Source organism: Dendrobates tinctorius, unplaced genomic scaffold, assembly GCF_039654945.1.
Source record: "Dendrobates tinctorius isolate UK_male_01 unplaced genomic scaffold, ASM3965494v1 ptg000631l, whole genome shotgun sequence".
Taxonomy (NCBI): Eukaryota; Metazoa; Chordata; class Amphibia; order Anura; family Dendrobatidae; genus Dendrobates; species Dendrobates tinctorius.
This window is the reverse complement of record NW_027362283.1, coordinates 94,451-107,756: the sequence shown is the minus strand read 5'-3', so window position 1 is coordinate 107,756 and position 13,306 is coordinate 94,451. Positions and strand designations below refer to the sequence as shown.

Sequence of the window (13,306 nt, the reverse complement as noted above, 5' to 3'; positions counted from 1 at the left end):
AGGCCGGCACAGCCCCCCGGAGCCTGCACAGACCACCGGCAGGCCGGCACAGACCACCGGAGCCTGCACAGACCCCCTGGCAGGCCGGCACAGCCCCCCGAAAGGCCCGTACAGACCCCAGAGAGGCTGTACAAGGGCAGGAAAGGGTTTTTCTTATTCCGATACCGGAAGTCCCATAGACTTGAATGGGACTTCCGGTATCGGAATCGGCGATACCGATACTTTTTTTAAAGATCGGCCGATACCATCCGATACGATACTTTGAAGTATCGGACGGTATCGCTCAACTCTAATTACAATGTAAAATAGAGTATTTCAATATTAATGAATAGTGTAAATAATAATCTCAGTCAACCACATTATTACCCCCATATACATAGCTAAATATGCCTATAAATGCATATAAATGCAAATATATACAGCCGTATATCAAAATCCACCCATACAAAATGAAGGAGCTAATAACAATGGAGATGCATCTTCATCTTCGTATACAGGAAAATGTCTTCATATTCATTGAAAAGACTCTCATGTATATCCAAAGCCTCCAGAAAATCTTTCAGACCCAAAGGACACACAGGAAAATGCCAAGTCTAAAAAACTAAAAATAAAACCATGTTAAAAAAAGACACAACCTATGTCACTCCAAAGAGTGTAACAGCACCTTAACGGGGAATACATGAAGGCGAAGAGAAAATAACTGCAGAACTCACAAAAATGGAACAAATGAGAGGCATTCGTTAAGGCCATATGGATGGATTGTTTTCAATTTCCAAATCCATTTAGCTTCTAATTGACTCAGTCTTTTAGAGAGACCCCCACCTCGAATATCAATTTTTAAGGCTTCAATGCCCCGTACCTTGAGTAGGGTAGAGTCACAGTCATGGCGCTCCTTGAAATGTCTGGGTATAGTCCTCAGGGTGGCGGCATCCGTGTATCCCCAGCACGTGTTCCCTGACACGAACCTTAAACTGTCGCGTAGTAAGACCTACATAAATAAGGCCACAGGGGCACGTAGCATAGTATACGACATATCTAGTCGTGCATGTAATGCGCTGTCTAATAGTAAAGACCTGGTCTCCACTAGAATTATTAAATTCAGTGCAACGCAAGATGTTGGGGCAGGCGACACAATGGCCACACGGATAACAGCCAACCCCGGGGACAAAACCATCCAAAAATGTAGCTCTAGAGCCCACAGAATAGTGACTTGTAACTAGATGGTCCCTTAGATTTCTAGATCGTCGGAACGCCATGGCTGGTCTCTCCGTTATGATCCCATTAATGACCGGGTCAATGCGAAGAATAGGCCATGCTTTATCAAGGGCAGAACGAACAGCCTCTGATCTCGAACTAAAAGTAGTAATAAATCTAACGGTTTGATTACCCCTAGAGGTATTAGACATCCCTGATCTATATAATAAATCCTGCCTAGTAGCATGCTTAGCTCGATTAAATGCTATTTTGATGGATCTCCGGCTGTATCCACGTTCAAGAAATCATTGGCGAAGCTCATCCGCCCGATAAAAAAAATCTCATCCGTAGAACAAATACGGAGTAGTCGTAAAAATTGACCGATGGGTACCGCCTTGATAACATGTTTCGGATGTGTGGATGAGGCGTGCAATAAGGAATTAGTCGCGGTGGTCTTTCTAAATATGTCAGTTTGCAACATCCCATAGGGATCCCTCCTTACAGTAACGTCCAGAAAATCCAATTCATTGGCATCAGATGTAAACGTAAGTATAATGTTGCGGTCATTGCTGTTCAAATTTGAGATAAGCTGCGCAAGGTCGGCGGAGCTGCCTTGCCAGATGAAGAAAATGTCATCAATGTACCGCGTCCATAAGGGGACACGGCACATTGACGTATCTTCATCTGACAAAAAGAGGTCCCTCTCCCACAGCCCCAGGAACAGACCAGCATAGGTGGGCGCAAAGGCCGCACCCATGGCGGTCCCCTGGAGCTGCAGGTAGAAGGACCCCTTGAACACAAAAAAAATTGTGAGTGAGGGTGAACTCTAATAGTTCCAGCAGAAGGTCCCTAAGCCTGGGAGCCAAGGGAGAAGTCTCCAAAAAGAATTTCACGGCTCTCAGGCCATCCGAATGTCTGATGTTAGTATATAGGGACTCCACATCTGCTGAAACTAGAAGAGTATCACCCTCAAGGCAGAGTCCGTCGACCCTGCGCAGCAAATCCCCAGTATCACGGAGGAAGGAAGGGAGGCTCATAACAAGAGGTTGCAGATGGTAATCTATCCATTTATTTATATTCTCCAGAAAATTGCCACGTCCCGACACTATAGGTCGTCCGGGTGGCACCGAAGAATTCTTGTGTATCTTAGGGAGCAGATACAGAGTTGGGATCTTGGGTTCAGAAACCAATAATGCTGAAAATAATGGTTTGGTGATAACGCCATCCCGTAGAGATCTTTTCAAAATTGTTTCCAGCTGAGACAAGTATGAAGAGAGGGGGTTATAGGTCAATTTTCTATAACAAGTATGGACATTCAGTTGTCGGAATGCCTCCCTCTCATACATCTCAGCTGGCCACAAGACGATATGGAGATATATTCTATTATATTGCTATACCCTAGGGATCCTGTGTACCCCTGTGCGTTTTTCTTGTGTCACTTCTGTCATGCCAATTTTATCTGTGTCTTCAATAAAGTACTTGGGCAGGCTGAAGATTTCACTTGCTCTGAAGAAAATCGAGGATGAAACCCAAAGTTACAGAAAAAGGGCAACATCAAAGTGGCAGAACTAGCTCTATTGTTTAGCGCGAATTTGGCCAAGGGCAAAAATGAGACCTAGTCATCCTGATCAGCAGATATGAAACATCTCAAATAGGACTCCAATGTCTGGTTTGTTATCTCAGCCTGCCCATTGGTCTGAGGATGAAATGCAGAGGAGAAAGATAACTGAATTCCCAGTTTGAAACAAAAAGCTCTCCAAAATCTGGAAACAAACTGGACTCCTCTATCTGACACAATGTTCTCAGGAATCACGTGCAACCGAACTACCTGTTGTAAAAACAAGGGTACCAACTCAGAAGAAGATGGCAACTTTGGGAGTGGTAGAAGATGGACAATCTTAGTAAATCTATCACAGATCACCCAAATAACAGTCATTCTCTGAGAGACAGGAAGATCAGAAATAAAATCCATTGAGATATGGGTCCATGGCTTCCTGGGCACCGGCAGGGGCATCAAAAACCCACTAGAATGAGAACAGGGCTTGGACCGAGAACAAGTACCACAGCACTGCACAAAATTCCTGACATCATGAGATAAGGCAGGCCACCAAAAAGACCGACTCACTAAATCTCTGGTAACAAAAATACCTAGATGACCAGCCAACATGGAGCAATGAATTTCAGACATTACTCTTTTCCTCCACGGGTCAGGGACATACAATTTTCCCATAGGGCAACGTTCAGGTTAGTCCTCCTGAAATTCCTCCAGGGCACGTCTCAAATTGGGTGAGATGGCGGAAAGAACTACACCCTCATTTAGAATGGTAGTAGGCTTGGTCACATCAAGAGAATCCGCAAAGAAACTCCTAGAAAGGGCATCCACCTTAACATTCTTAGTGCCTGGAAGAAAGGAGACCACAAAATTAAAACACATGAAAAACAAGGCCCACCTGGCCTGTCTAGGATTCAAGTGCTTGGCTGATTCAAGATAAATCAAATTCTTGTGGTCGGTGAGGACCACAACTTGATGTCTAGCTCCCTCCAACCAACGTCTCCATTCTTCAAATGCCCATTTCATAGCCAACAATTCCCGATTCCCCATGTCATAGTTACGTTCAGATGGGGAGAATTTTCGAGAAAAGAAGGCACATTCATCTTAGAAGTCACCGGATCTTTTTGGGACAAAACGGCTCCTGCACCAATCTCAGAAGCATCTACCTCCACCTGAAATGGGAGTGTGACATCAGGTTGCCGTAGAACCGGAGCAGAAGTGAATCTCCGCTTAAGCTCCTGAAATGTCGAGACTGCCTCTGGAGACCAATTCACCACATCAGCGCCCTTTTTGGTCAAATCAGTCAGTGGTTTAACAATACCAGCAAAACCCAAAAACTTCTGGAGAGCCTTCAAAGAAGTGGGCTGAACCCAATCATAAATGGCCTGTACCTTGGCCGGGTCCATTTCAACAGCAGACAGGGACAAAATGAATCTCAAAAATGAAATCCTCTGTACACCAAAGAGGCACTTCGATCCCTTAACATACAGAGAATTTTCCCACAAAATCCGGAACACAGACTGGACATGTTCCACATGAGAATCCCAATCACTGGAAAAGATGAAAATATCATCCAGATAAATGATCAAAAACTTATCCACAAAGTCTCAGAAAATATCTTTCATAAAAGATTGGAAGACAGAAGTGGCATTAGTGAGCCCAAAACGCCGTCTTCCATTCATCCCAGTGCTTGATGCGAATAAGATTTACGCCCCCCTGAGGTCAAGCTTGGTAAACCAACAGGCGCTTTTAACTCTGGAAAATAAATCAGAAATTAGGGGTAACGGATACTGATATTTAACAGTGATTTTGTTAAGGGAACGATAGTCAATACAAGGCCTTAATGAGCCATCTTTCTTGGCCACAAAAAAACAAAAAAAAAAAAAACCACCCAAAAGGTGAAGAGGATGGTCTAATATGACCCTTCTCCAACGACTCCTTGACATCAGATCGCATAGCCTCGTGTTCGGATACCGATAAGTTGAAAAGCCGACCCTTGGGAAATTTACACTCGGGCATTAACTCAATTGCACAGTCATAACTCCTATGGGGAGGCAAAGACGCAGACTAAGGCTGTGTGCACACGATGCAGATTTGTAGCGGATCCGCAGCGGATTTTACCGCACAGAAACATTGCTTATCCGCATTGTGATGTACAGTAGCCTTAAAATCAATGAAAAAAAAAAAAACGCTGTGCAGATGCTGCGGATTTTTCCGTGCGGTTTTCCTGCGGTACAAAATCCGCAGCATGTCACTTGTTTTGTGCGGTTTTCCACCTCCCCTGTCTCCAAATCCGCAGGGGGGAGTCCGCAGTGGAAAACCGCACAAAAACCGCAAGGAAACCGCAGGAAAAAATGGAAGAAATCTGCAGGAAAAATGCAGGTCATTTGACCTGCGGATTTCTTCCATTCTGAACGGAAAAATCCACAGGGCTAAAAACTCCGTCTGCACTCAGCCTTACTCTCACTAAATACATCAGAAAAATCAGCCAAATAGTCAGGAACATCATGAGACTGAGGAGAGGAGGAGAAAACAGGAGCGTTACAAAGAACACACTGACAACCCCAACTCACCACAGACACAGATTTCCAATCCAAAACTGGATTATGAATTTGCAGCCAAGGAAACCCCAGAACAATAGTATCATGCAGATTGTGCAACACCAAAAATTTACAATCTTCTTGGTGGGCGGGGCGACCCGCATTATCACCTGGGTCCAAAACTGGGGTTTATTCTCCGCCAAAGGAGTAGCGTCAATACCCCTCAAAGGGATAGGAGTCCGCAGGGGTATCATGGGAAAACCACAACGTTTGGCAAAGTCCAAATCCATCAGATTCAAAGCTGCTCCTGAATCTACAAAAGCCTTAGCGGAAAATGTAGACAAGGAGCAGATCAGAGTAATCGCCAAAAGGTACTTAGGCTGTACACTGCCCACGGCAAATGTGTGTGCAAAACACTTTTCTCATTTAGGGCAGACAGAAATAGTATGAGAGGCAACTCCACAGAAAAAAAACACAGCTTATTACGCCTTCTAAACTCCTGACGTTGCGCCCTAGACAAAACCCTATCACATTGCATGGGTTCAGACGTTCGTTCAAAAGGCAGCACCGCCTCTCGTGTAGTTTTACGTTCACGTAAACGCCGATCAACTTGAATGGCCAATGACCTGAGTCGTCTAGACCAGAAGGAACAGGAAATCCCACCATAACATCTTTTACGGTTTCTGCCAAACCCTACCAAAAGACAGCTGCTAGGGCACCATCATTCCATTTAGTAAGGACCGCCCACTTTTGAAATTTTTGACAATATAACTCTGCAGAATCCTGACCTTAGTTCAATGCCAATAAGGTTTTCTCAGCTTGATCAACAGCATTAGGTTCATCATATAACAACCCCAAGGCTTGAAAAAACGCATCCACATTAGCCAGAATAGCATCTACGGGTGTCAGAGAAAAGGCCCAATCCTGGGGATCGCCGCGCAGCAAGGAGATGACAATTTTAACCTGCTGCACAGAGCTCCCCGATGAGTTAGGTTTCAAAGCAAGAAATAGTTTAAAATTATTCTTAAAATTCAAAAATCTAGACCGATCCCCAGAAAACACATCAGGAGTAGGGATTTTTGGTTCAACAGCAGATGGTTGAGCGAGATAGGCAGAAATTCCCCGCACTTCAGCAGCGAGCTGCTCAACACGATCAGACAATTGCTAATCTCCAAATAAAAATCTCCTCCTGCAGCACCAGAAAAAAAAAAAAAGGAGGAAAAAATATATATAAAAAAATTCTGACACCCTTTTTTTTTAAAATTCTTAACTTCTTTTGAGTACCCTAGAGTCTACAGTTAGGCTGGTGATTCTGTTATGATTGGGTCACCGAGGAGAAGAGCAAGCCCAGGCTAAGCCACAGAAAACCAGAGAGGTTGGTAAATAAGCGGATTGCAGACCCCTGACCCACACAAAACTGAGACAAAACCAGATCAAATGCAAACAGAATAGCAAAAGAACACTTAGCTGAGCATGCAGGGACAGAGCTGGAAACATCAGACCTCAGGAGGCAGGAAAAATCACCAGCAGGGATAGAGGTAGTCGACTGTCTTAAATCCCAATCTGAAACCCCAGATCTCCAGTCGTCATCCTATCAGGTGGCAAGCCTCTGACAATCAGATCAGCTCCATTACCTCCAGTAACCACCAGAGGGAGCTCAGAAAGAGAACTCGCAACCCCCCTGTCAATCTGACCAGCACCACTACCTTCAATAATCACCAGAGGGAGACCAGAAAGCGAATTCAGAACACACGGGGCAGTCAGCGCTCGGCACACACACATGGGGCAGTCACGGCCCTGCACACACACACACACACGGGGCAGTCAGGGCTCCGCGCACACACACACACAGGGCAGTCAGGGCTCCGCACACACACACACACAGGGGTCAGTCAGGGCTCTGCACACACACACACAGGGGTCAGTCAGGGCTCTGCACACACACACACACACACACACACAGGGGTCAGTCAGGGCTTTGCACACACACACACACACAGGGGTCAGTCAGGGTTCCACACACACACACACACAGGGGTCAGTCAGGGCTCCACACACACACAGGGGTCAATCAGGGCTCCACACACACACACAGGGCAGTCAGGGTTCCGCACACACACACAGGGCAGTCAGGGCTCCGCGCACACACACACACACACACACACGGGTCAGTCAGGGCTCCACACACACACACACACACACACACACACACACACACAGAGCAGTCAGGGCTCCACACACACACAGAGCAGTCAGGGCTCCACACACACACACAGAGCAGTCAGGGCTCCGCACACACACAGAGCAGTCAGGGCTCCGCACACACACACAGAGCAGTCAGGGCTCCGCACACACACACAGGGGTCAGTCATGGCTTCGCACACACACACACAGGGGTCAGTCAGGGCTCCGCACGCATATGCACACACACACACACAGCAGTCAGGGCTCCGCGCACACACACAGGGGTCAGTCATGGCTCCGCACACTCACGCACACACACACACACACACACACAGGGGTCAGTCAGGGCTCCGCACACACACAGGGGTCAGTCAGGGCTCAGCACACACACACACACACACACACAGGGGTCAGTCAGGGCTCTGCACACACACAGGGGTCAGTCATGGCTCCACACACACAGGGCAGTCAGGGCTCCGCACACACACACAGGGGTCAGTCATGGCTCCGCGCACACACACACACACACACACAGGGGTCAGTCATGGCTCCACACACTCACACTCACACACACAGGGGTCAGTCAGGGCTCCACACACACACACACACACACACACACACACACACACACACAGGGGTCAGTCAGGGCTCCACACACATACACACACAGGTCAGTCAGGGCTCTGCACACACACACACGGCAGTCAGGGCTCCGCACACACACAGGGGTCAGTCAGGGCTCTGCAGACACACACACGGGTCAGTCAGGGCTCCGCACACACACACACAGGGGTCAGTCAGGGCTCCGCACACACACAGGGGTCAGTCAGGGATCAGCGCACACACACAGGGGTCAGTCAGGGCTGCGCACACACACACACAGGGGTCAGTCAGGGCTGCGCACACACACAGGGGTCAGTCAGGGCTGCGCACACACACAGGGGGCAGTCAGGGCTGCGCACACACACAGGGCAGTCAGGGCTCCGCACACACACACACAGGGCAGTCAGGGCTCTGCACACACACACACAGGGGTCAGTCATGGCTCCACACACACACAGGGGTCAGTCATGGCTCCGCACACACACAGGGGTCAGTCATGGCTCCGCACACACACAGGGGTCAGTCAGGGCTCCGCACACACACACACGGCAGTCAGGGCTCCGCACACACACAGGACAGTCAGGGCTCCGCACACAAACACACACACAGGGCAGTCAGGGCTCCGCACACACACACACACAGTGGTCAGTTAGGGCTCTGCAGACACACACACAGGGGTCAGTCATGGCTCCGCACACACACACACACACACAGGGGTCAGTCATGGCTCCGCACACACACACAGGGGTCAGTCATGGCTCCGCACACACACACACACAGGGGTCAGTCATGGCTCCGCACACACACACACACACAGGGGTCAGTCATGGCTCCGCACACACACACACACACACACAGGGGTCAGTCATGGCTCCGCACACACACACACGGGGCAGTCAGGGCTCCGCACACACACACACGGGGCAGTCAGGGCTCCGCACACACAGGTCAGTCAGGGCTCTGCACACACACACAGGTCAGTCAGGGCTCTGCACACACACACAGGTCAGTCAGGGCTCTGCACACACACACAGGTCAGTCAGGGCTCTGCACACACACACAGGTCAGTCAGGGCTTCACACACACACACACACACACACACAGGTCAGTCAGGGCTCTGCACACACACACACACGGGTCAGTCAGGGCTCCGCACACACACACACACACACACGGGTCAGTCATGGCTCCGCACACACACAGGGGTCAGTCATGGCTCCGCACACACACGGGGCAGTCAGGGCTCCGTACACACACACGGGGCAGTCAGGGCTCCGTACACACACACACTGGGGTCAGTCAGGGCTCCGCACACACACAGGGTAGTCAGGGCTCTGCGCACACACACACAGGGCAGTCAGGGCTCTGCACACACACACACACAGGGGTCAGTCAGGGCTCTGCACACACACACACACAGGGGTCAGTCAGGGCTCTGCACACACACACACACAGGGGTCAGTCAGGGCTCTGCACACACACACACACACACAGGGGTCAGTCAGGGCTCTGCACACACACACACAGGGGTCAGTCAGGGTTCCACACACACACACACAGGGGTCAGTCAGGGCTCCGCACACACACACACAGGGGTCAATCAGGGCTCCACACACACACACAGGGCAGTCAGGGTTCCGCACACACACACAGGGCAGTCAGGGCTCCGCGCACACACACACACACGGGTCAGTCAGGGCTCCACACACACAGGGGTCAGTCAGGGCTCCGCACACACACACACACACACACACACACACACAGAGCAGTCAGGGCTCCACACACACACAGAGCAGTCAGGGCTCCGCACACACACAGAGCAGTCAGGGCTCCGCACACACACAGAGCAGTCAGGGCTCCGCACACACACAGAGCAGTCAGGGCTCCGCACACACACACACAGAGCAGTCAGGGCTCCGCACACACACACACAGAGCAGTCAGGGCTCCGCACACACACACACAGAGCAGTCAGGGCTCCGCACACACACACACAGAGCAGTCAGGGCTCCGCACACACACACAGGGGTCAGTCATGGCTCCGCACACACACACAGGGGTCAGTCATGGCTTCGCACACACACACACAGGGGTCAGTCAGGGCTCCGCACGCATATGCACACACACACACACACACAGCAGTCAGGGCTCCGCGCACACACACAGGGGTCAGTCATGGCTCCGCACACGCACACACACAGGGGTCAGTCAGGGCTCAGCACACACACACACACACACACACACACACACACACACACACGGGTCAGTCAGGGCTCTGCACACACACAGGGGTCAGTCATGGCTCCACACACACAGGGCAGTCAGGGCTCCGCACACACACACACACAGGGGTCAGTCATGGCTCCGCACACACACACTCACACACACAGGGGTCAGTCATGGCTCCACACACACAGGGCAGTCAGGGCTCCGCACACACACACACACACACACAGGGGTCAGTCAGGGCTCCACACACACACACACACACACACAGGGGTCAGTCAGGGCTCCACACACACACACACACACACACACACACACACACACACACAGGGGTCAGTCATGGCTCCACACACACAGGGGTCAGTCATGGCTCCGCACACACACACTCACACACACAGGGGTCAGTCAGGGCTCCACACACACACACACACACACACAGGGGTCAGTCAGGGCTCCACACACACACACACACACACACACAGGGGTCAGTCAGGGCTCCGCACACACACAGGGGTCAGTCAGGGCTCCGCACACACACACAGGGGTCAGTCAGGGCTCCGCACACACACACTGGGGTCAGTCAGGGCTCCGCACACACACTGGGGTCAGTCAGGGCTCCGCACACACACACAGGGGTCAGTCAGGGCTCCGCACACACACTGGGGTCAGTCAGGGACCCGCACACACACACTGGGGTCAGTCAGGGCTCCGCACACACACACTGGGGTCAGTCAGCGCTCCGCACACACACACTGGGGTCAGTCAGGGCTCCGCACACACACACAGGGGTCAGTCAGGGCTCCGCACACACACACTGGGGTCAGTCAGGGCTCCGCACACACACACTGGGGTCAGTCAGGGCTCCGCACACACACACTGGGGTCAGTCAGGGCTCCGCACACACACACAGGGGTCAGTCAGGGCTCCGCACACACACTGGGGTCAGTCAGGGCTCCGCACACACACACAGGGGTCAGTCAGGGCTCCGCACACACACACTGGGGTCAGTCAGGGCTCCGCACACACACACAGGGGTCAGTCAGGGCTCCGCACACACACTGGGGTCAGTCAGGGCTCCGCACACACACTGGGGTCAGTCAGGGCTCCGCACACAGGGGGAGGGGAGGCCTCAGGCCTCTGGATGACAGGTCACGTGCCCTGTCAGCCGTTTTCCCGCCTCTCACTTACTGGCTGCTCTTCCTCCATCACGTGATTACTCCGCACAGGCGAAGATACGTCATATAAAGACCACGCCCCCGCCCGGAGCCTGAGAAAGCCCCGCCCCCAGGAAGGGGACCCGGAAGTGGAGCGATACAGAGGCGATAGGGCAGGGCGCAGTCCCAGTGGTGGAGTGTCCCTCAGCTGACGTCACGGCCATGTGACCGTGTGAGGGGATGATGTCACAGGAAGGGGCTGGGCCTCCTCCATTTGAAGCCCTATCTCCCGGAAGTGGCGTTGTGGATAATGTCGGTGGGTGCAGCAGCTGCTCCCTGTGAGCCCTGACCTCTGCTGGGTGCGCACTGAACCTGATGGATTCCACTCCCCGCCCACCGTGGGACCAGCCCTTTAACCCTTTGATGACAAGGCAGTGTTTGTTTTCTGCTGGCCTTGTTCTGGAGCCAGAGCTGTGATTTCTCCCGTCTTCGCTACCGTGTCAGGGTCTGGTGTGTGCTGGAGGACGCCGCCACTTCAGACACCTCATCCTGAGCCCCCGCCATGCTCTCGGAGCCGCCACCTCAGTGACCTCATCCTGAGCCCCCGCCATGCTCTCGGAGCCGCCACCTCAGAGACCTCATCCTGAGCCCCCGCCATGCTCTCGGAGCCGCCACCTCAGAGACCTCATCCTGAGCCCCCGCCATGCTCTCGGAGCCGCCACCTCAGAGACCTCATCCTGAGCCCCCGCCATGCTCTCGGAGCCGCCACCTCAGAGACCTCATCCTGAGCCCCCGCCATGCTCTCGGAGCCGCCACCTCAGAGACCTCATCCTGAGCCCCCGCCATGCTCTCGGAGCCGCCACCTCAGAGACCTCATCCTGAGCCCCCGCCATGCTCTCGGAGCCGCCACCTCAGAGACCTCATCCTGAGCCCCCGCCATGCTCTCGGAGCCGCCACCTCGGAGACCTCATCCTGAGCCCCCGCCATGCTCTCGGAGCCGCCACCTCGGAGACCTCATCCTGAGCCCCCGCCATGCTCTCGGAGCCCCCGCCATGCTCTCGGAGACCTCATCCTGAGCCCCCGCCATGCTCTCGGAGACCTCATCCTGAGCCCCCGCCATGCTCTCGGAGACCTCATCCTGAGCCCCCGCCATGCTCTCGGAGACCTCATCCTGAGCCCCCGCCATGCTCTCGGAGACCTCATCCTGAGCCCCCGCCATGCTCTCGGAGACCTCATCCTGAGCCCCCGCCATGCTCTCGGAGACCTCATCCTGAGCCCCCGCCATGCTCTCGGAGACCTCATCCTGAGCCCCCGCCATGCTCTCGGAGACCTCATCCTGAGCCCCCGCCATGCTCTCGGAGACCTCATCCTGAGCCCCCGCCATGCTCTCGGAGCCGCCACCTCGGAGACCTCATCCTGAGCCCCCGCCATGCTCTCGGAGCCGCCACCTCGGAGACCTCATCCTGAGCCCCCGCCATGCTCTCGGAGCCGCCACCTCGGAGACCTCATCCTGAGCCCCCGCCATGCTCTCGGAGCCGCCACCTCGGAGACCTCATCCTGAGCCCCCGCCATGCTCTCGGAGCCGCCACCTCGGAGACCTCATCCTGAGCCCCCGCCATGCTCTCGGAGCCGCCACCTCGGAGACCTCATCCTGAGCCCCCGCCATGCTCTCGGAGCCGCCACCTCGGAGACCTCATCCTGAGCCCCCGCCATGCTCTCGGAGCCGCCACCTCGGAGACCTCATCCTGAGCCCCCGCCATGCTCTCGGAGCCGCCACCTCGGAGACCTCATCCTGAGCCCCCGCCATGCTCTCGGAGCCGCCACCTCGGAGACCTCATCCTGAGCCCCCGCCAT

General features: G+C 53.2%; 1 protein-coding gene across 2 annotated transcripts in view; it reads right to left on the bottom strand.

Moving 5' to 3' along the window:
* The window catches only part of COPRS (coordinator of PRMT5 and differentiation stimulator), a 52,752-nt gene extending 40,814 nt beyond the window's left edge, over window positions 1-11,938 (bottom strand). For both annotated transcript variants that reach the window (XM_073565272.1, XM_073565273.1), the window contains exon 1: window positions 11,487-11,938. In XM_073565272.1, the coding sequence (XP_073421373.1) occupies window positions 11,487-11,504 (18 nt within the window). In that variant the 5' untranslated portion in view covers window positions 11,505-11,938. The remainder of the gene's footprint in view (window positions 1-11,486) is intronic.
* Between the last annotated feature and the right edge of the window lie 1,368 nt (window positions 11,939-13,306).